Genomic DNA, 24,657 nt, shown 5'->3' with positions numbered 1-24,657 from the left:
AAAACAGGTGAAGAGTCAACTGCTTGCTATAATGTGGCTATCGGGGCTACAGTTTGTTGTATTCCCAAAGGGATAAAAGTGTTCTGCACAGGATCTTACAGCCCATCTCTGTCCATAGTGCTTTGGGGTAGGTCTGTTCTACCTGGTGGACATTGCTCTGGGAGCAGGATCAAGTGCTGGGAGTGTTTGTTCCATGGCTGGGCTGAAGATGTTGCTCTTGGCTGGGCGGAAGATGTTGCTCTGCAGGCACATTCCCCCTCCTGCCCTGCTGAATGTATGGGCTCGCCTTGAGCCTTGTGTGTGTCAAGCTGACGTGTCTGTCCTTAACCTTGTGGCTCTTACCGAGGTGCCATGTGATAGATGGGAACACAAGGGACCTGTCATGCCTGTGCCTGGCCTGTCCATGCTGCAGATAGCAGTCTGCTCTGCTCTGCATCAGAGGCCACTACAATCTATGGGGACGTTTTTCTCTTTTCGTGCTTGAGAGCTGCATCCATACAAGGTGGGAATTAGGCAAGAGGAAGCTGAGCTTGTCTGGCCATGTTAAAATACAGAAATAGTCCTGGTATCTTTCAGTAATGTATTAAGTGGCATGATTAATGTCTGTCACATGTAGTGATCTTTCCAGGTCTCTTCCCTCGATGCAGGACTCTGTGTGCTGTCTGGTGCTTTGGCTTGGATACTGTTCTGTGTCTTAGCATCATCACAATAAAAGACCAAAATCTGAGAGCTGAATTTGTGATTATCTTAAGTTCTTTCACTTGTGATTATCCTAAGTGTATATTTCATAGTTTTAAACTTGGTGGTCACAGAAAAATAGGTGGCGTGGATTTATAAAGAGTTCATAAACAATGGCAGAGACCCCTACACTCTAAGAGGGGAATGTCTCTGAGGAGGCCAAGGTATTGCTCACTGAATGAGTAATCTTGTGTTCTACAGATGAGGTTTTCTTGAAACCCACCTAAATTGTGCCCACTTAGGCACTAGTGAGCAGTATGAGATGGCTCAGCGTTTCCATCAGAAAAGAAAGCTTAATCATTGTCATCCTAATTGTGTAGGTGCAAGATTTGCACAAGGATGTGTAATTTTTCCAATGCTTATTTCAAAGTCTGTTTGCACTCTGTGACACCCAAGACAAACTTTTTCACAGTGGGTTTGGTTAATAGATTTTATCATTTAAAATGACTTTTTTGTGGTCTGAAGGAATCTGCTGTTGATAGGTCTGAGAAGGAAGGGGACACTCTTCTGAAGTGGAAAAGCTCCTTGGAGGAAGGAGTCCCTGCCTCCCTTTCTTGGGAAAGAAGTCAACTCTCATTTCTCTGAATGCCACTTTGCTGCCCTCAGAAACTGTGTTGCTGTGTTGTCAGAGTATTCCCCAAATCTTTGTTTTCCTTCAACTTAGCTACCATGTCTGTATATCCTACAAAAAGTTGTTTCCATTTCTTCAAATTATGTTTGAAGATGACTGTTTTACTTCTCTTAAAGGAAGGCCAGCAAAGAAAGTGAATAAAATTCATTCACCGTTAGTGAGATGTGCTGATTGCTTATGCTAATCCATCTGAGACATTGAGCTCACAGTGAAAATCCACATTACAGTGGTCCTCTATTGTGCAATGAACTCCCTCCTATAGAGAGCACTGTAATTCTCTGCTTTCCTGCTGTAATTTGAGGATGCAGTAATATTAAGGCAGCAAAGGTGGTTAGTGATCCAGTGGAATTACATGTAAGTAGAGATTGTGCAGGAGAGAATTGCACTTAGTTTGGAAGGACGACAACTTAGAAGACATTTAGTGAAAATTACATACTTTAGTAAAAAGAAATAAATCCATTGCTCCTTTCTATTTTTCTTCTGTTTTCTTGACTTATTATAAATATATGTTTATCAAAGGATCAGAAACTGCAGCGAGTCTGTAAGACCTCATATGGAGCCTTTCATGAACACACATTGAACAAATTGTAATTCTCTTTGTACATGTCTTCATAATGACATGTTTTCTGTTTTGGACAAAAGTTCCTAGAAGCCTGAATAGGTGTCATCTGTGACATTTACTATGAAGTAAAATAAGGGCCTAGCAGGGGTAAATGTTATCTACACAATAGTCCTAGTAAAAATAGTAAGTTTGCAATTATATCTCTATAGTGGATATAAACAAGGTCGAGGCTAACAGCAGGTAACTTTCAAATAGATAAAAAGAAATATTATTCTAGCCCGTGTAATCAGACTGGAGAATTCATCATTGCAATAATCAGAGAATCAAATGCAGCAGCTGGAATAATTTGAGGGTCTGGATCATTTTATGACTAATTACATTTGTAGCTATGCATACTATAAGAGTAATTCAATCTTAAGCTAATAGTTGGGTGAGGAAGAAACCTCCCTCTACTTAAAGCATTTTAGAGTTAGCCGTGCATATATAGTTCCTTTCCTCACGCCTTTCTTTAAAGCCTCAGGCATGTGATATGTCTGAAATCTCAGAAACAGATCAAATTTGTTGATATTCCTTTCCTTTCTCATATACTGCCTGTGTTTCTGTGGCAGAGAAGGAATGTTTTTGTAAGCTACCAAGGAGGAGGATTGTGAGACCTTGTCTCTGGCTCTACTATTGACTTCTTGTGTGGCATTTGGCAAATTGCTTAATCTTGTGTGCTTCCAGATCCTTACCTGTGACAGATTGGCATTTAACAGCCCAAAGATGTTGAGGAAATGAAGTCTCTAAAGTGAAATGAGATTGAAAAAAGAGACAAAAAGAAAGCAAGAATCTCATTGCAGTATGCCAAATTAATGTATGAGACTATATCTGTATGAGAATGAGTTGGAAAGTTGAGTCAACTACAAGTGTGAATGCTGTGTGCACATGTGAATGTGTAGTAAATCTCTTCCATGAGAAGAGTCCCTCTTATTCTAGAAGTGACTGTTCATCTCCTTGAGGGGCTGGTGTAGATGACCTGGGTTATTCATCCTACGCTTCATTTTTATGAGTATCCACATCTTGGTTCTTGTCCTCACTGTCCTGACTAAAAGGTTTCTAAAATCCTGCAACTTCAATAGTCAATAATTATCTCATTTCAAGCAACATTTATCCACAGCCAGTTTATATGACTTTGATCTTTTACTAATGTAGACCTTTATATTAAGTAGATATTTTTCTCTTCCTGCTGATTCCTCCCAGTACAGCTCCAGACAGCAAGCATGTCTCCTCCCTTTGGTCTGCTAAAATGAACCTTTGGTTAGCTAAAATGGACTCTCCTAATTATGACTTGTAAGACAGGCCTTCTATTCCCCAAAGATCCTTGTAACCCTTTTCTCCAGTTGTTCCATTTTTAATTCATTCCTTTTGAATGTGGCAGCTCATCAAATTTACATGCAGCATTCCAGAGAAAGCCTATCTCAGATACTCTGCATTGGTAGTTTCCATCATCTTTATCGTATGGTTAATGTGTCCATCCAGGTTTTTCACTTCTGTGTTATTTTCAAGCATTCACCTGCTACTGCAGAAATTCTTGGAGTTAACATAGTCTCTCTCTAAGGGCATGAAGCTCTGCTTTCAACTAAACTCTCCTCTGTTGCAGTTGTTCAGGTTCTTCAGGTCACCCAGTTCTTCTGGTATGACAATTTCAGTGTCTCTGCTTGCTGAGAAAAGGATCTCTCTATTCAGAACCATGTGCTTCACTGAAGCCTGACTCCTTTTTGTGCCAAACTCAGTCCTCCAAACACTGAACAAGCCTTTTCCCAGGATTGACCCTTGAGAAAACTGTAGATTTCCTCCTTTCCTGGCTGTACCTTTTCTTTCTACTCTGTCCATACTCACTTCCCTACAGCTTTGATGTTTTACTGTTTTTTGGATTTTTATCCAGATTTTCATTCTTTTGGGTGTGACAGTGGTTTCCCAGCCATGAGACCAAATCCATTACTGAAATCTGTGTGCATCTTTCATTGTTCCCTCACCTAGGAAATATGTTATTTTCCTAAAGAAAGATAAAAAGCAGTATATCCCCTTTTCCATTAAGTATTTGCTGTGAAGTGGGCTGCCATGGGGTGCCTGAAGGACTGTGAACTGGCTGGAGCTGCTCCATCCAGCCATCCACTTGGGCAGTGCAGGTGCTTTAGCTCTGATGTCAAAGATATATGGTGGGTTTTGTGAGGAAAATCTGAGAAATCTTGCATGCTATTGAGGTCAGGCTTTCCTCTGTGTGTTTGCTTCCTTGGCTCCCCCTCCCTCCAACTCCTCAGTTACCAGCCTATTAGAATCAGTCATTAACCTGGTTAATGGGGAGAAACAGCAAACACCAGAAAAGATGATGTGCTGTTCTTAATTTCCAAATGGGAAATTGACTGGTTTAAGCAGTAAATGTTTCAAGAAAAGGCAAACCTCAGAAAAGGGTCCAAAACCTGTCTTGCTTTTGTAATGTCAGCACACCAAGGTGGAGAAGGAGGAGTACTTCAATGTTGAGTGGTCTTTGGGGGCAAAAAGGTGGCACCCTGCCAAAGCTGCCAAGGTGGCTTTAAGCTGGGGTGCTGAATGGGCATGACTGAGTTGTATTGTGCCATCTGATCCTTTTGGTGATATGGTTAAGGTGATATCTGGATGCGTTCTTATCCTTTGTGAGATATGACTTGAACCCAAGAACTTTTGTCCTCTCTGAGTAAGGAGAGGTGGCAGAGGAAGAAGAGGGCAAAGAAAAGCACAGGGTAAGGGCAGAGGGGGAAAGGAAGAGCTCAGGCAAGAGGGAAAATAGCCATATTTCAGGGAGAGACTAAAGCTGTTCCACTGAAGTGAGATAACAGCTCTTTGTTAGGGACAACAAGGACTAATGCAGCACACAGAAATAACCTGCCAACTTAATCTTTATTAAAGATCTGAAAAGGTGGAAGGAAAGAAATTTACAAATTGTTTGGTATTTAGCTCAGGTAATTTTTTTAAAATTGTGTAATGAGAACACATTGTCCGAATTTTCATATGCAGATTCAATTAGTGTTCAGTTAATTAGCCTTTACAGATGAGATTAACTTAATTACATAACACTAACCTCTCTTAATAACTATTAAGGGTACGAAGGCTGCCTTTAATAAATTTAGAAGGGCTATATGTGTTTTTTAAAATCTGAAATGACACACACATAAATTAAACCAAATTACACACAGAGGACAACCATTAATGGTAGTGATCAAAGGAAACAAACTATGTACATAGCTCAGAATCAGGCTGCTTAGAAGTTCATGCTGTGTTCCTCCGCTTGTCTGCTGGCATCCTAGTGATTTCACTAGGATTATTACTGGAGCTGATGTACAGTCTGGGGTCATTGCTTCAAAGAGGGTTGCAGACTGATACAAGGTTACTTTAATTAAATGCTAGCTTGTGTTAAAAAAAATCATTTTGGGTACTAGGTTATTAGCAATTTTCTTTTTCAGGTGGTCTAAAGAAAAATGTGTGAAAGCCCATTGAATGCTAAAAATCTGATGCAAAAATATTTATTGTTATTATGTACCATAAACAACTGTATAGATTTTTTTAATCTCTTGATATGAGGTTTGCACTTGAACAATGATGCTGTCATTATTAATATCACAATGAAACAGAGCATCACTTCTGATATAAGGTGATAAAGGTGGAGCATATATGGGACTACTTATGGGATGTGGCATCTTTGGCTTCTTAGTCGCAAGTTGGAATCCAGGGTGCCTTGGTAAAGTGACTGACATCAGATAATATCTGATACTTTTCAGAAAGGAGCAACAAAAGAAGCCTTTTCCCTTGGCTGTTCTTGCAAGGGTGATGTTTCCCACTTGCAGTGAATTTTGATGGGCTCATCACATCCATCTTCTCAGAGCTCAGTAGCTTTTATGACATTCAGTACACTGCAAAATTCAAGGGATACCCTCATTGCATTCTCTAGGACCCATTTTGGAGTCCAGATTTTGAGTTACTGTCAGGAGTAGGCATCTGCTGCATCCCAGCTTTGTGGCTCTCTTCAAACCATTTTATCTCATGACCCTGAAGGAGCATGGTGAAGTTCATAAACCACATAATTTGTTTTCCACCTGCAGTAAGCTGAAATGTTCAAAGCATTCTCCATACAATCTGAGTCATTTTCCATTTGAAGCCATGAGATCTGCAGGTATTGAGCAACTAAAAGGAATAGGTTGGATATGCCTCATGTTAAACACCCCAAAAATCAAAATACATAGCTTCTCTCTGAAATACTGCTTCTTTGTGAAAACTTTGGCTTAGTGCCTACAACCATTTTCAGCCAGGAGGAAAGATGACATTGCCGCAGATTTTTTCCTTGCTGTGAAGAACTAGCAAGGTGAATATGCAATGAGGAGGAAATTGCTGAAGTATCTGTCTTGGAGTGGCAGAGTCTATTGAAAAAAAAGGAGAGGGGATACTTGAGCAATTTCAGCCCTTTCACGTATGCAGCTCAAGCTGAATCTTCAACAGTTGGTATCTCAGGAAAAATGATTGGCAGTGACCAGACTTGGCTTTGTCTGGTGCAGACCCAGACCTTGTTCTCTTCCATGGGGTTTGCGCCTGTATCCCTGAGAGCAGGATTTGGCCTTGGGAGTGGTTCTATCCACAGATGCAGCAGATGATACACGCTCAGAGAAAGGGGAGAATGCAAATTCCCTGCAGGGAGGCAACCGCCAGATATGTAAACAAAGAACCTTCTGGGTGTGCAGCAGTCAGCCCACTTGAGCTGCTGTTTCCATGGTATACCAGATGCTGTAAAATATGCTTTCTTCGGGGGAAGAAGCTTTTCCTACCCCTGCATTATCCTGTTTGATGATGGGCTGACCTCAGGCTGGTACCTCACTGCATGGGCCACACGTGACAGGTCCCCCTGGCCCAACCATTTTCTGAGTTGATGATGATAGCTCATCTCTGCAGCTTCCAAACAAAGAAAACACTAAGTGATATTTTTTGTTTTAAGCTTGGAACATCATTGCTGACGATGCTTTTAATTTTTACTACTGAGTGTTTAATGCACAACAGTTCTTCCTGATGCACATGGTGTCATAATACTGAGTGTTTTTGCTTTTCTGTTTCCTTCTCTTTTTCAAAAAAACACAGAATACGTATATTTCCATTTTCCTCTGATTATTCTTTTCCTAATACCCATGTTGTTTTGTTATAATTCCTGGTTTTGGGAGCATAAAGCCACTGGGTACAAGTCAGCAGGTGCCATTTCTCAGTTTGACTGCGGATCACCCAGTGGATAAATAGGAGGAAAGGAAGCAAAGATAGGTGATGTCTACTCCCATTTTCTTGTGAAACAGCAGCTGATTGTGGGCAGGTGCTTTGTTATGTCATAGATACTAAGTACAAGTGCAATTATAAAACATGGAGAAGTCTGCAATAATTGATTGAAGGAAACCAAACTCAGCCAGTGTAAATAAATTACCAAAAGCATTTATGAGGCTTGCTGTGCTTCAAGCATGACTCAGGGGAGAAGGTGAGGATGTTTTCTGGGTACCTGTCTGCTGGAGGGTGTGTTTTGGGATGGTGCTGCAAAACTGGCAGAGCTGTGTGGATGTGGCATAGCCCCTCACTCTGAGACCATGCAGGTTCCTTGGCTTTCCTTGTGGCTATCAAGAGCAAACACAGGGGCCTTTTTATGGCTCCGGCTTCCTGCAGCTGAAAGGCATGCTGTGGTGTGTAAGGGATAGATGCACATGCTCTCTGCCCTGTTACAGTCCTGCCACCACAGCTCCATGGGCTCCTGTGTGTGCTGTTGGCTTCTCTTTCCCAGGCCTGCTGCCACAAGAGCTGCTACCAGGTGCTCACCAGGCCCTGGAGGAGGCCAGGACAGCAGTGGGTCCCAGGGGTGAACAGTGGAGGCTGTAGTAGTGAGTATGTGAGTGCAGTCAGCATGAGAAAGTGTCCTGGAGTGTAGAGAATTAAGGCTTTTTTTTACTCCTGAGGATGCTTTCTCATGGTCTTTCCCAGGTGCTTTTCAACTCCTCTTCCCCCATCCTGCAGGCTAGTACTTCTCACTTTAGGGGAAAAAAAAAATTAAGTGTGGTTAATTTTAAGCCAGTGCAATTATTTAGGAGTCCTGGAGGTGGAAAGCCAGTTACTGGTTAACAGATCTGATTTGAAATGTGTTCTGCCTGACCCCCCCTAATGCAGTTGAGCCAGAAGCAGCTCTTCCAAGAAGCTGGCTTTCTGGAAGGCTTTTCCACTGAATCATTTAAAGCCTAGGCTTCTTGAAAATGTTAATATCCTGCTGGCTCGCTGGAATGCAGCTGGTGGGTACAGCAAGTGCAATACCTATGTGCGTGCCTGCAATCCAAAGCACAGCGAGCAGGCAGGGCTCAGGCTGCAGCGTGGGTGTCCTTGCTGGAGGCTCAGCTTAGGAGGGAAGTGGGCTGGAGATCAGACCTGGTTTGGCATTGCCCCACAGGACTGGGAGTTCCTCTGCCCTGCCCAAGCAGTGGGGTTGTGATACAGCAGTGTTTGGCACACCCATGGGGCTGTGGTGGTGACCTCGAGCCGTGCTGGAAGTGTCACTGTGTTTGTGCAGCCTGGGCACTGGGGTCACAGTGTGCCCGTGGGCTGGGCCTGCTGGGCCAGCCTGAAATGGCTGCATGCAGAATGTGACCCCAGGATTCCCCCTTGCGCCAGCAGACAGCCCTTATAATGCTGAAATCACAGCAATTGCAGGCTGTGTATCTCTGTGGCAAAAATGCAGGTCGGTGTGAATGTGTATGTGCCTTTCCCCCTCCCATGGTGTCTGCAGGCAAAAGCCTTTTTGAGTTAGCTGTCTGTGTTTGTGGTGTTACGAAGCCTTTGTCCACCTTAGCTTCTCTGTGCTAATGTGTGAGGCTTTTCTGCTTACCTCAGTAGTGAAGAATTTTTCAGGGGAGAATATATATTATTTTCAGGCAATATACATTCTCTTCAGGCTGTCATCCACCTCTTTCATAATTTTATCTTCAGTGTATTTTCTTACACGTCATCCAGTAGTTTTTGTAGCTAAAGGAGAGCCTAGAGTTCTTGCCTTAAACTGGGGACATATTGTCCTGCAGAATAAAAGTGTTACAAGTCCAGGATTAAAAAAAAAAAGCACAACTGTACTATAAGAATAAAAAAAAAAAAAAAAAAATTGAGGGACTCTATGAGGACTGCAGGTGGTGGCAAGTGCTTTGCTAATTTGGACAATAAGTTAGCACCCAAGGGTGTTAAGTCAGATCATTACTTTGGTTACCAGATTTGCTTTTTCTTAGGCAAAGTACTCTCAAAGCATACACACATTACATGGGCTTGTTTATTTATGTCAGCAGTAGATGTATTTACAGTAGTTGTATTGTTCTAGCTAATATTCTGTGGGATGTTGTAAAAAGCAAGAAAGATTCAATACGAGACGTAAGTATTCTACTTTTTTAGTGAATTTTCTCTTAAGAATGAAAATAGATCATGCTAGTCTGTCTTCTGTTAATATAAATGCAGATTAATGCAATCAAACGGGTTACTTTTTCCATAGACAAGTTGCAAACACAATGGAGCACGGTCCTCAAATACTGCAGTTTCATTAAAGCAGATATTTTATCGTTAATTTTCAGGAATATTGTATATTTTGTACACCTTCTTTAGATTAATCAATTTGAATTCATTTAAGACACTAACAATTGAGTATAGTGACAGGTTTATTTAGATAAATGGATACGAATTTTCTTCAATTATGAAAATGGAAGACAGTAAAAATAGTAAAAATTTGAAAAAGAAATCTGCTTACCATTCTGCGGAATGTACCAGCTGACTGCCTTGTGCTAAACTTTGACTTGCAGGGTTCAGGTTTTTTAATAATGGGACTAAAAAAGATGACCTTGCCATATTCCCTGTGCTTCCCTTTTGTGTAGTAATTCATATACTTGTCATCTTATTAATTTATCTGTTAAGTTTTCCATCCATTTGCATATCTGAAAAAATTGAGTCAGGACCAAGATGATGAATTTAGTTTAAAACTATTGAATCGTGAAATGGTAACAAATTTTGGACAATAAAAAATTGATGAAAACATATTTCATGGCTGTCCAGATATTTTTTGGGGTTGGGATATGTTTTTCCAGCCATCCTTTCTAGACTCTGTTTGTCACATGTGGACAATATTAGAAAGGTGAAGGTAGGAGTTAATACCATGGTTCTCCTGGCTGAACTTCTACCACTTTGTGTGAGTGGTAGAAACAGTGTGTAATAGAGCTTCTGCTAAGCACTCTAAAATATTGTGGTTTTTTTCTTTCTCTAAAATATTGTGGTTTTTTTCTTTCTTCCAGGGTTTTTGGGAGAGCCACACAAAACTCATAAAAGATTATGGACCTGTTTGTGGGTAAGTTGAGCAGTGCTGTCATCTTTCTTCTTTCTGGCTCTTGTTCTTTGAGTTTGTTGGGTGGGAGAGGAGAAAATACCAAGATAAGATATTCATCAAAATGCAGAGTGCAGTGTTTCAGTTTGGGGGACAGAGGTGGAGGTGGTTTGATTACATGCAGCAAATACTCTTGGCTTATTTTAATTCAGCATTTGGGATTGCACTTCATTTTTCTCTCTTATTTTAATTATGCACATAAAGTTTAGTCGTTTTCAGAACTGTACAAAGCTACCAGCCTTCAATATTCTCTTTTCATCTGCATATTCTTTATGCTTACAGTGAACAGTGGAAATAATAATTTGTCATCTTAAAAAACCCTCAGTTTATGAAATAGTATGAATTTGGTTCAGCTGTTGCTATCTATATTTATGCAAAATTCCTAAACTTAAAATACAATGAGGTACAGATTAGAAATGAGGCATTCCTCTCTCTATAGCTCAGCTGTACTATCTTAGCAGTTTGTTAGAAGTGAAGAGATTTTAAGCAGAATATCCCTTCATAGAAGCCCTTCCACATTTCCATGAATGTCATTTCTGTTCCAAGAACTACTTACTTTCCAGCTGTCATCATTTTAAGTGGAAATGCAGTTGTCCCCTGGTATCTTCTATTTTGTGGTCAGTTGATGTTTGTAGCATAACTATTATTTCAATATATATGTATCAGGCAATATCTGCAAATTATGAAAATGTCAAATTTTTTCCCCATGGTCTGCAAGGAGTTTAAGATACTTGTAAGAGAGCACATATGAATGTCTGTGTGTATACATATGTGATTACAAAGTATACCAATGAGCTCTGTATGCTCTCCCAGCAAAAAAGCTCTAGCAGGAAGAAGTCAGGCTCAGGCATTTGATGCTTCAGTCACAGCCACCTCGTGGCATTTATGCTCAGCCCGAAGGACAAAGCCCTGCAAGAAGTGATGGAAATAATGAATTCCAAGGGTTAGCTACTTGTCTAGGAGGAAATAATGCAGTATCTTGACTGGCCAGAAATGGGGAAAGATATTCATTAATGCTGCAGCAATTTGTATGTTGTGTAACAAATGGAAAGTGACTGAGGCTTATTATCTCTGTGACCTTTGGTGTGATGCCCTTAAATGACAATAATGTAAGAACACTGGCATTTATTCCTCAGTATACTTCCCTCCTTATTAATATCATGCTTATTTTTTTCTCTAAGCTGAATTTGAGACAAGTTGCTATTTAGTCATCTGTCTGCTCACTCAGCCAGGCAAGGCTATGTCATTGGAGAAAGAGATGTATAATTACAGTGTGTGAGCAGATAGAAAGTTTCCTTTCTGCAATCCACTTACAGGCTGTTAGGGAGTGAAACCTCTGTGAGACTTGCAGGGACTGCAGAGCTGGGTGATGGTGGTTGTGGTCAGCCAGGGTAGTTCTGACTCTTTGGGATTCTCTAGGTAGGAAGAGTGAGCATAGGTAAACTTCATTTATTGCACGCATGGAAAGCTCAATTTGTGAGGGATCTAGGGGGCTGGCAGAGAAAAAAATCTGTTTTTCCATGTCTCCCAGGAAAACAAAGCTGGATGCAAACAATGCTGTGTTCGAGGTAAGGTCTATTTGTAGTTGAAGGAGGATGTTTTAAAACCTGGCTTGCAAGCTGCTGTTCAATAGGTGGGGCATGTGTCAGGGGGTATTTATCACAGTCCTGTCAATTAAAGAAATTCTTTCTCCTTCCCTCTGAGTCTTCAGTGTGATTCTTTCTGTGGTTCTTTGAAACAGGCGAATAAATGGTAGGTGTGTTTATGTGTATATTCCCAGCAAAGTATTGGATCTGGCAGATGGAAGAAGATGTTGCATTTTTCTTTTCCCAGATTGAAAACTGCTTTCCAATAAGCATAAAGAGCAATGATCTTTATTTCTACAGTGGTGAAGTGAGTTGAATACAAATCTTTGGAACTGAAGCCTTTTTTTCTTCCTAAGGTCACTTGAATAGTCTGAATGATACCATCACAACTGTTTTCTTTTGTGTGTGAATTGGTTTCCTTGACAACAGGATGTCAAATCAACTTTTCAGCTTTAATCAAGTCAAAACAATATATCCCTTCCATTCCAAAAGGCCTCAAGTCGGAGAGAATTATTTCAAGTAAGGCTTTTGTAGGTCACAAAAGCTTTTTTTTTCCTTTGCTCCTGTGTGCAAATCTAAAGGAGAGGTGATGGTACTGATATTTTATAAAGACAGACAATGCAAATAGTCATCAGTTGTGAGTTTATGCTGTGAAAACTGTTTGTTTTCATACAGAGGTGGCCTGAGATGGAGGCCAAGGCAGAAACAAACAGCTCTGGTTTGGTGCAAAAGCAGAGATGGAACATTTCTATTAAACAGGGTAATCCAAGCCACTGATGTGACTTTTGAAGAGGTCCTGTATCAGTGGATATCTTTGATTTAGCTATGATTTGGAGTACCTTCTATAAAAATGCTTCCTCTAAAATATGTGTGCTATTTCTCCATAACAAAAATGAAGTTGAGAACAATCCTATTTGGAAAACAGTGTACTAATACTTACTAAGATATGCCTTGAATATTTCCCTATTCACATAAGAGTTCTGTAGGAGAGTAGCCCTGTTTGCTGTGGAAATTAGTGATTTACACCACTCATTTTTTGGATTAATATTAATGCTATGTTGCTTTATTCTCACCTCCACCACAACAATTGTTCCATTTCAATTGTAGGTTAATAGCTATTGATTGGAAATAGGTGATAAAAGCAGACAGAGAAATAAAGAGGGACAACATATTTTATGGAAGTAGAAAAGCAACTTCTACAATGTGAGAGTGAGTTAGTTTTGCTTTCTATATGCACCTAATCTGCATTTGACTGCTCTGTTGCAATTGCATCATGATGGCTTCACAGAACTGATTTGGAGTAAAAGAATTCTGCCAAAATAAGTAATATATTCTTGGCCTAACGACATACTACCAGTGATTGTAGAAAATATGACACAGCCCCAAGTGGGCAGTTGATTGCTCTGGGATGAAGGAGTTTATTCTGCCTTTGACTGTAGCAGTGCATTTGGACATGGGGAAGGATGCAAGAGGTTGTAACATAGACCTTACTGTGTATAAGCAAAGAGTGAGAACAGATTAAAATTGTGCCATTTGTGGGGCGACACTCTTTCTTCATGTTGTTTTGCATCTGAAAATGCTTGCAGCAGGTCAAACCCTATTCTTTCTCTGCCTTGACTTGGAACATTGAACTTCAACCTGCTGTGAGAAGCCTGAAGATGTCTGTAGTAGAAGCTCTGGTTTGTCAGTGTGGGGGCTTGGGGCTTTCCCCTTTTCTGGATGGAAGAGAGACATGCATTTCTGGGATCTGGGCATGTGGAACTTTACTCAAAGCCTTTTTCTTCCTTCTGCTGTCATCAAATACCTTGGGACAAACCTAAGGTGGACAGGGCAGGATCTCCTCCTGCAGGGAACAGCTGATGTCGTCATCATGGGCTGAGTTTAACTGAAGAAGCAATGTCTTTATTGCTATTTTAATGTCACAAAGTTTTTTAAGCCCTCTATTTCTAGCCTCTTGCTGCTTTCTGTGGAAAAAGTGATTCCAGGAAAAGTATTCTCATCTTTGTTTCTGAAGGCTCATGGAAAGAAATACCTCAGTTTTGTGAAAAAATTATATCCTGTTTGATTTCCTCTTTTGCACTGGTGGTGGGGGGGATCTACTGGACTTAACTACCTCTCTTGGGGTACTTCCTTTTTTTTGATATTTGAAAGAATTTACTTTTTATATTTCAGCTACAAGAAATCATACCTTGACAATGATAGGGAAAGGCAAGCTTCCTGTTGCTGTTTTATAGCTCCTCCTAATCTCTGTTACCCATGTAACCTGACAGGGAATTTTGGTAGCCTCACTTGCCTGGATTTTTGTTTTCTTAAAGAGCAGTATATTTTTTGGCTGATGTCAGGTCTTTCATATTTCATCAAGATGTATTTCCTTCTCACTGCTGTGATAAGGTTCTTTGATTGTTGACCAGCCCCAGAATTGCTGATGTTGGTTAGAATTATCTCTTTCTTCCATTAACTACCTGCAAATTGTACAGTACAGCAGAACCCCTAACTCTGAGTACATGAGTAATCACATTAAAGTCAATGGTATTGCTCAACATGTTTCAAGTTAACCAGAAGTCTGTCTACCTTGCTGAATCAGGGCCATAAAAAACCAATTGCATTTGTGCCTTAAAAATATTTTTAGTGCTGTTGGTGCACATAAACTCCTAGTTCTATTGTACCTGGAAGAAGTTAATGGGGAGAAAAATATTTCTTCTCCCTCTCCGCCCTCTCTTTTGATAGCACTTTGCATGTAGACAATTTAGTTGCTCTTCTGCGAAATGTGTTAGCCATTCCCTCTGAAGTGGAAAATATTATTGCATGAATGGGCAGAGCAATAGGACAATCTTAATGTTTTTAAGTTAAACTTTCAGGAGCCTTTCTTTTAATCACTATGAGAATTCGTAAATAGTAACCTATTTTTTTAAATTGTTTTCCAAGAAAGAACTGAAACCCAACAATATTCCTGGCAGAAACTCCAGGGTGGAATTCATGGTACAATGCAACATCTCCATCTGAATTCCCACAGCTAAACATAATTAGGTATTGGTTATATTTGGCTCCAGTGGTTAAATCAAGCTGCTGGAACAAGTCTTGTGAGGAGTTACTTTGGGGTATAACATCACCAGTTTTTCCTCTTGTCTCTAGAGTTAATTGTCTCCTAGGTCTCTAGACCTGAAAACATAGCCTTCTGTGGGACTGATGCCTCAAGACTTGCCCAAAAGGTGGCATACCACACTGTTCTGAGAGCTGGAGTCTGTGCCACTGTTACAGGTGGAATTGTTTTTGTGGCTGCCTGATCACTGTTGGAGTATTTTATGTTCTGCATACACAGATCCTTGGGCTGCAGATTGTTGGCAAAATTTACAGTAAATTAGTTGACCAGTTTAACTCTGGCATGTTTCAAATGTACTTAGTTCTCTGGAACATTGCAAATTGATACCTAGTGTACTAGTATTGTAAAGGTATTTATTGATGAGCACCTCACAGCCATGGACAAATCTGCTGTGTGGACTGTGACCTCCCATGAAAACCATGCAACTTGAGTTTATGTACTCTGTGATGGTTCTTGGTTTTGTAATGTAGCCCCAGGAAGGTCTAGGGACATTTGTTTTGTGTATTCATATACAGAACTCAAAAGCCCATCACAATTTTGCAGTTCCAGCCCTCAGTGCAGGCAAAGCCATTGGGATCAAAACCCTTGGTGAAGTGGTAGTCCCTTCTGTGTGCAAGGCTCTCCCACTCCTCTCTGAGGCTCCAGACACTGCCCTGGGGTGGCTGAGCTGCAGGCATGTGTTCACTGCTGTGCTTTTCCCCAGTTTTCCTCCATCCAATCCCTCTGTGACTCCACTGCAGCTGTTTGAGCCGATGTAAGTCAAAGACCTGATGTAATCTTTGACACCTCGGGAAAGAGAGTGTGAAATCCAACCATATGAGACAGACAGCATTTTATGTGCTCTTGGCAAGGCAACAAAGGACCCTGCCTGTCACCTGCACCATGTTCCTGATGCTTGTTTCTGTGCTCATGGCATGTACAAACTGCTGGGACCATAGCTCCAGCAAATGACTGTTTGTGCAGAGGAACATGTCCTGCTCGGAATTGCTTCACTGACAGATTTGGTCAGATATGGAACAGCTCTGAGAGACTGGCCAAAACTGTGCCAGCTCCTAAGATTGACAGTGGAAGCAGGAGCAGGTCCTTGTACCATATCTAAGCATCTGAGGAACCTGATTGAATCTTGGTCTGCTTCTGTGTGTATGCACATAGCAGCCTTGGCTAGGAGAAGGTTTCACCTCCATTTCCTCCTGCAGAACTGTTTCCTTTTGCTTCCTTACATGCTGGTATTCTGCCGCATTTAGCTGTTGAAGCACAGTCCTGGTGAGCTTCATCCTAGGAGTATTTGAAAAGTGAAGTTTCTTTTGAAAACGTGCTGCCTGAGGAGTATTTTACAGCTAATATACAGCACAGGTGATCTTTGATCTCTGCTGCCTGCTTCTTTGCTAATTAATGGTTAAAATGATAGTTTTAAAGGGAATGAAACTGCTGAACAGATTGCTGCTTCTTATCATGTTACACCTGCATACCACAATGTGTCATCCTCATTCAAGAAAGGGGGAGGGAATGTTCTGAGTTACAAAAACTAGTTCCTAAGACACAATTTCACATTGCTCTACCACCTTCATTATCTACTGGAGCCTGTATTTGTTCAACATTTTAACAAGCTGTAAAGTCCACCTTGTAATTTCCGCCCCACCCTTTTCCACCATTTGGAAATAGGCAGGTGGAGAGCTTCTAAAAGACTGAATAATGTGAGGCATCATTTCAATATATCAGTCCTAGAAAGTATGGGAAAACAGCATTGTGGATTTTGCTGTGCATATTAAATGCTTTCATTAGAATTTCCTACAGCACTCCAGAAGTATTGATGCAAACCTAAAGCAGATACATGCAATATGCAACGTTCAGTAGCTATTAATGGTCTCTGACTTCACTTGCTATGTATCTGATTATGAACTGGTGTTCCCAGTGCCATGCATGGTAATTTTTAATGCATTTCTTGAATAACTTCCCCTCACTATATGTAGAGGGAGGCAAATGCTTCATGCCTCCCAATGTGTGTGTGTGTGTCCCCTTTCTTGGCAGCCTTTGAAGCAGATCAATTTTAACGCTCAGTTCAGGAATTTCTCCTGCTTGCCTTGGTCACTTCACAGGAGAGTCAAATTACTGCCTCTCCAGGTCACTCCCTAATGCCAGTTTCCCTTCTTTCTGGCTCCCCAAAGAAATCCAGAAGCAGCTTGTTGCTGTGTTGTGCCATGAGAAGCACTGAGCAAAAGGGATTTCCCTTTTCCACAGATCCCACGCTGGGTCTGGAGAAGGATGCAGAGCAGAACTGCAGATCAGCAGCCTGTTGGATGTTCCTGCACAGGCTGGAGCATCCATGGCTCTGTCCCTTACTCATGCCACCAGGTAGGAGCCCCAGGATGCAGGTGCTGCTTGGACCCTCTCTGCCCATGCTGGGGAGCCCTCAGACAAGACCTCTCAGGGCCTCTGCCCCTTAAAAGGCATTGCAGAGGAATGGATTTGGGGTGTCTGTTACTTAGTTTCTAGAAAATAGTAAGTAGTATTTTCCTTTGTGAGGATGACTGCCCTTTGCCGCGTATCTACAGAGGTGTTTCCTGTTCAATGTTGTTTTCAATTTGTACCACCACTTTGTTGGGGTTTGTTCTGGTTTTGGTTTTTCCCATCCGTGACCTTGATTTCTAGGCTCTGTTTGTTTTTCATGCTTCCTTCCCTCACCCCCTAAGTATTTGCTCTGAGTTTTTCTTTCTCTTACTTTTCTCCATTGTCTTTAACTCTGTGCTGTCTTTCCTCCATGCTCTGATTTTTATTCCTCCCTGTTTTTCTTATCTGTGTTGAATTGAAAACAGTAACATGACCTGACAATTTTAATGTCATTCCAAGATTTTTTAATGTAATTCTATAAATCTCTTCATTACTTTTTTATTGTTTTGTCATATATAGGTTTTAGTTTTTCCCTCTACCTCATTAGTCTGGGGATCAATTTTAGTTTACTACATTTTATTAGTAGAAAGGGGAACAAAATATCTCCTTTTTCTTTGTTGGTTTGGCACCATCCTAAGGCACCACATCTTTTCTTTTCCTAGAGAGTGTGTTTTATGTCAGGCCTGCTGGCACTGAACTGGGTATGATTTCATCAGGCAATATGCAAAAGTATGCCCCACTGCAGAGGAAGAAGTTGTTTTCAGCTGTTACTCTGTTCATTCTTTTTATCCTGTCTTGGGGAACATGGGATGAGCTGAGCCACCCTGGGGGTTGTGAATCTTTCTTTCCCTCTGGTAAATTTAGTGGCTAAACCTGAAGGCTGCTCTTGAAGGAGGATTTGTTTTAGTCATACCAATAAAATTCTACAAGTATAATTAAAAAGCTGTAGTGGTGTCAAAGAAACCTCCCTTGCAGAGACACAGCAGCTCTGCAAAGACATCAGGGAAAAGACTGACCATGTCCTCTAGCAATTATTGGGGTACACTCCCATGGGAATTTTTTTCTAGTCTAACTTTATTAAGATTAAAATCTTGTCTTGTCCCAGAGTCTCCTCTCTGCCCCACGCAAACAAGCCTGAAAATGGTGGTCTGGCCCTTCAAGCTGTTGTTTACTTCAGTGTAGCTTCGTTTCAGGCAGAGTCATGACTATTTGAAGATCTTGACCTAATGTTTAGGTCTTTCTCATGTTCTACAACTTCTGTTTTTGGAATAAAATTAGGTTTTGTACAGCAAATCTGAAGACATACCCAGGCCTCTTAAAGTAGTTTACAGAAAAAGGAGTGAGTTGGGAGCACTGTTCTGACTCTGTAAGGTCTAGCAGCAAATGTTTTATCACTCAGCAATAATCCAAGCTTTTCTGTCAATGTTGGAATCTATTTTATTGAAGAAAGATCTTGGCAAGGACTCTGGGGATTTGCTGCAGAGTCTTTCAAAGTGACATTATGAGAGGATCTTGGTTCTTTGGGACCTTTTATTGTATGGAACATCTTATGAAATACTTCATGTGAAGAGCCAAAGTAAAATGTTACCAAAGCAGCCTAACAATTTTATATGTTCACCAGCTGGCCATTTAGGCCAGTAGGAAATAAGCTATGTTTGGGGCAGAAAGTAGGTCTCCAAGTGCAGTACAGAGACAAATGTTAAAGTAGGTCAGATGGTAATGTGACATCACATGGAAAGGCATTAGTTTTTAAATATTAAATTCCATTAAAATAATTTAAAATTTTATTTTTGAAATAGAGATGTATATTACATATTTTATAATATGTAATTTACATCTCTCTAAATTTGTATATGTATATATACATATATGTATATTACGTATATGTATATACGACATGGGGAGATTAATATTTGAAATACCTAAACTTATTCTTACTACAGACCCATATTTTCTCCTGTCTCACTGGCATTTTATTTGCTTTCATCCTGCAACTAATACCATTGGATTTGCTTCAGTAGTGAAGAACAGAAGTTTGTGAAACTACCATAATTTTCATTCTGTTCATTTCTTTAGCAAAATATTTAACCAACTACACAATTTGTAAACCTTGGAGTATAAACCACTGTGTTTATACCTACCCATGGGACTGCTCTGGGCATTGCACTCAGGGTATTTCCCAGTCTTTGCCTCTTCTGGGATTGCCATTTTAGATATTGGGTTTCTGCTAGCAGAAATTTCTGTACTCACACTTCCAGAGGCTGGCATCTCCGAAATCCACAGGCTGTCCCTGCTGCCAGAGGATTGGAAGCAGCAGGTTACACTGGGGTCAGAGGATGAGGGGTGTTGCTGGCAGTACTGACCCTGCCATGCAGGCAGCATTCCCTATATCCTGGAACATCTCTTCTGGATTTAAAAGGCTCCAGGTGAAAAGAGCATAATCAATAATTGCAGATATTCAAAGTGGTGCCTTCTTGTGCTTTCCTACCTTTTTCCCCTTCCTTTTTTGCCTACAGGACACGAAGCACCTGAATCCCCCAGACGATTGCTCATGCATTTACATTTTCATTTGCTTGGTTTATAGCAGGATTGTTCCAGCTTTTGGGAGGGGCAGCTATCAAAGATGTACAGGCACTGCCATTGTGTTTTATTGTTCCAGTCTATTTTTCCCTGTGAATGTAGGTGGGAGTTTTTCAGTGGGTTGGTTTTTGTGCTTTTTGCTTTCTCTTTCTTCTAAGAATTTATAACCCTTTTATTGTCAGTCTTCAATCATTTTTGATAGATCAATATATTTACTTCAATGATGGCTCATCCTACAGTTGTGCTTGTATTGTTTTTTGTGCTTTGTTTATAGGGGTTATGAATAGATTCAGAGGGTTGTATCTCTGCTATGCCTCTGTCATTGCATGAGGATCAAGTTGCTTGAAATTGGCCCAATACATTTATATTTAGAAGGAACATGAGGTGTTTACATTGGTCTGTCTTCAAATCTACTGTTTTTCCCCCTTTTTCTAAGTAAACTTTGAGCAATTAAAAATGCTGGTTTTTTTCAGAATTGTTCTGAGAAATCTTAATCATAACTAGTGGTGTTCCATGTACATTGAAGTGTTTGGAGACAAGGGTTCTAGGAAACTGCTCTAGCAGACTTCAGAGAATCCAGAGGGTTTGGGGAGTAGCATAGCAAGGCAGAATGGTGACATGGACTCAGAAATTAAGCAAGACCATGGGAATCCTGTGGTGTGCAGCCAAGGAGCCATAACTGAGGCAGAGAGGAGGAGTTCTTGAGTCTATTCTTGAGTCTACTTTTCACTCATGTCCCCAGGCAGCCAGATGTGGGCCTGGGACAGCTGTTAAGTGCAGCTGTGAAAAGAGCTCACACATGTGCGGAGCAGTGTCAGTGGGATTTGCTGTGCTCTGGCTGGGGATCTGCAGAAGGAATTGGGTGAACAGGACTCACCAATGAGGTGAAGGATATGGCTGTGGGAGAGAGGGCTACAGGTGCTATTCCATCCCCAGGGATTTGGGTTGTTTCATTGTAAAGTGATGTGTAGGCCATTTGTTATGTAATTGCCCCCTTTCTCCCACCACAAAGAAGGGAGCAGCAAAGGAAGTGTGTCTGTTACAACTGATGATATGTACAACATGGTAAATGGAAAATAGGTCAACTAGGCAGTGTTCTCACCAGTATTACAGTTTGAAACATGATCTGTATCTCATGACTACACATTAAATATGGGGGAAAAAACTCCCTGAACCTGCATGGGTTTTAGTGAGGTTTTAATAATTTAAACCAGCATATTAGCTGTTTGTAGGATGTAATCCTCATAGTTGCCTTACCAGAGCCATATACACCCTGGGGTTTGGTACATTCAGTCTTAGGCTAAAATAATTTGCCATGTTATGAAAGCTGTGACTCAACTACCTCTCAGCAGCACGTTGTCCATTTATAACACAGATTTTCCTGGAAGTCATTACTTTGGAGTGCCATTGTCAGCTATACACATCATTCCTGCTCTTCTTGTCCTTTGTGGTACAGATTTGCTCGTTGTTGTTACTGAGGATGTTACTGCTGGTACACAAGCTATCAGGTTTTTCTGTTATTTTCTTTCTTTTCTATCTCTGTTGAATTGCAGTTTCCTTTGTCTTCTGTGTGGTGCACTAAAAGAGGTTAGGAAATTTATCATGGTTATTTTTAATGGGCTTTTAAAGTCCTGCACGACACAGATTGAATTGATTCAGGAAAATTTCCTGGAGCTGTAGCATTGTTCTATTAAAAATAATTTTATCATTGCAATTTTTCTGTAAGAAAATACATCTATTTTTCTCCTCTCCTATAACAAAACCCTGCTTTCTAATGTTTCTGCCTGGTCAGATATTAGCCATTTCCCTAGATAATTTAGGTTGGCCATGTGTACTGCTTGCATTTTTATTGTAAAGAATTCTGCTAGTGGTTTCATGATAAATGCATCAAGCATTGGGAAATTACTTTTATTAGTGTACATTTAATAATGCATTAACAAAATAAATGGGTTTGTGTTTATCTTGAGAATGTATAGAAAAAGTACGTGCTGCAATAGGTAAAAAAATTAATCTTTCTGTGTGCATTTTGTATGCTGTAGCATAAAAAAGTCCATTCCCAAGAGCTCAGTAGGTGGTTACTATCTTTTTTTCCTTTGTTTAGATATATTTTTTCAGGCAGATTGTGCAAGAAAAGAGAGTCCCAGTTACTGTCCCCTCATGGCTCATCTGACAAACCTTTCCTTCCCTGAGTAAGGCTGTCCATTGTTGGCTGGGATCTGTGTCTTTAGTGCACACAAACCAAATGAATGAGTGGCTCGTGCCTTCCCACTTATGAAACCCTGATTTCACTTGCTTAAACTTCAGATATTTTCAGGCTAGTAACCATGACCAAGTCAAAGTGTCACTTCTTATTCTTCAAGATGTTTCTGTTGCATGTGTAGTTACATGAAATTCTATTTGGCTTACTCATTCCATCATGCTATGTTCATGAAGAAAACAAAAACAAAACAGTATATTGAGTCCTATCTATTATTGAAGAATTAAAATATTTTAATATCAAGACAGTATTATTTCAGAAATGCATGCATCTGCATTAACATAAGCAGAGCAAGGGTATTAAGAGGGATGGTGTACTATATAATGTAACTCACTCATTGATTTAAGATCAAAATGCCAGTAAGAAGGAGTAGACTGAAGGAAAATTCTGTACATGTTTATTTCAGATACATTCAAAAGTAAAATACTGTTTTGTCCACCACTGCTGATCCTATTTACAGGAGGCAGATGAGCTGTCTTGCCTATAAAGAAATGAAAGATAAAGTGCAGAATTAGAACAAACAGAAACAGCCTACTGATTTTGAATGTCTCTGTTCTGAATGCTGCTTTTGAAGATATGTATGAGGACACGTCTTTTTCTGAGAGCCTTTTCTTTCCTCAGGGCTGAAGTGGCTAAGTTTTCTCACAAAACTGGAGAAGTGAAGAACTCCAGTCACACTTGAGTTCTGGCCATGATAAGTAAAGCATACATGAGAAGAAGCTTGCAGAAAGGCAGAGTTATGGATGGTTTTTCTGTGTACTCTGATATCAGGTCTCAGGGAGGAAAAATAACACAAACTCAATTTTATCATGGTCAGAATGGCTTTGAGAGGCAGCAGTCAGATCACATGGGTTTTGTTTTAGTCACCCTGGAATGTTTGCTTATTTCAAGTTTAGTGATGGGTGTGTAACTATAAACTTTATTACACTTCTGCTTTTATTATAGTCAACCTGCTTTATCACCTGCTGTATCTTGTGATGTTGTAGTATCACAAATTATATTTAAATCCTTTGACCACCTTCCCTTTTCATTTTCTCTGTATGGTCGCACATATGCTCTCCTCTTGCCTCCTGTCCCCAGATTTTTCTTGGATCCTGCGCTGTGACACACGAAGGCTCTCCTGTTTTCTGGGACACAGGATCCTCCCTGGCTCCACGGATGTGTGTTCAGATAGGTCCCCCACACTTTGCTAGAAAGCAGCCCTGCATTGCATTCCCCTCCTCCACATGTTCTCTCAGCCATATTATTCAATGTAGCATCACAGTCGTATCCCTCATCTTCTGCAAGTGTGCTGCTCTGTCTCCATTTATCTTGTATGAAATGGCTTTAGCCCTGCCAGGGTAATGCTGCCTGTTGTTTCCCAGAAAATGCTTACCTGTCTGTCAAAGGAACCTAACTAGAAATCAGGATAAGCATTCAGCAGATCCCTATCCCTTCCTTAGGTGGTGACGAAAAAAAAAAAAGGAAAAACGGCGAGCCTTGCTTGGACTAAGTAACATTGTCTGCTTACCCTCCTCAGCCATCTTGTAAGTTTTTTCTTTTCATTCCACTGTAAAAATAGGTAGCACCCTTGAGTGTAAATAATAGGCTCATACAAGTTCATACAAATGAACACTGTGTTCATAGTTGCAAGTAAACTTTGGAGACACAGACAGTTTGCTATCTTCCAGAGGTAGCCTTTCCTAGAAATAATAATCCAGTGTTCTGGAAAAAGTAACCTAATGTTTTTTTCCCCTCAAGGTATGGCAAAGGAGTACTTTAGTAGTGAATTAGGTGCAAAGAGATGAGGCTGTTCTCATGCTGTATCTCGACAAGCCCCAGAAAGGCCAGGCACAGAAATATGCTGAAACCCACAGGAAACAAACGCTGCTGCACCGTCACATGAGGCCAGCCAGGCAGAGCGCGCTTTAGCGAGCGCAGACAAAACAAGCTCTGGTGAAAATACCCCAGTCTAAACACAAGTAACAAAACACAGACTAATACAGCCCAACTTGATGGGAAGCACCATGGGAAAAGAATTAGAAACATTGTTCTGGCACTCTTGCCGAGGTGAAGAGCTGTGAGGACTTTGAGCATCACCCCGTCACAGCAGCACCACGCACCCACGCAGGAGGAGTGACTGGCTTCTTATTAATATCACAGTACTTCTCATTTCCAGTAGCATGCTGTAAAAGCAGTGCCTTATTTACAGCCTTCATTTGGCATTAATGAAGTGGAATACTGATGTGGCTAATCAGCGCTAGCGGTGTGATGCGAGCATGCGGAGCGGCAGCGGCAATCATCTTAGCCCAGTTGGCAGGATAAAAATAACCCCTGCCAGCACTGGGAAGAGGCAGCTCCCCGGCTGTGGAGGAGCACAGCCCACAGCCCCGTGGCTCTGCACT

General features: G+C 40.8%; 1 protein-coding gene across 11 annotated transcripts in view; it reads left to right on the top strand.

The window, feature by feature from the left end:
• TBXAS1 (thromboxane A synthase 1) overlaps nucleotides 1-24,657 on the top strand; it is a 237,370-nt gene that overhangs the window by 79,074 nt on the left and 133,639 nt on the right. For all 11 annotated transcript variants that reach the window (XM_064737262.1, XM_064737271.1, XM_064737289.1 and 8 more), the window contains one exon: nucleotides 10,274-10,326. In XM_064737262.1, the coding sequence (XP_064593332.1) occupies nucleotides 10,274-10,326 (53 nt within the window). The remainder of the gene's footprint in view (nucleotides 1-10,273; nucleotides 10,327-24,657) is intronic.

Source organism: Zonotrichia leucophrys, chromosome 1A (assembly GCF_028769735.1).
Source record: "Zonotrichia leucophrys gambelii isolate GWCS_2022_RI chromosome 1A, RI_Zleu_2.0, whole genome shotgun sequence".
Lineage (NCBI taxonomy): Eukaryota > Metazoa > Chordata > Aves > Passeriformes > Passerellidae > Zonotrichia > Zonotrichia leucophrys.
Note: the sequence above shows the minus strand (reverse complement) of the source record. Positions and strands in the feature narration are given on the sequence as shown.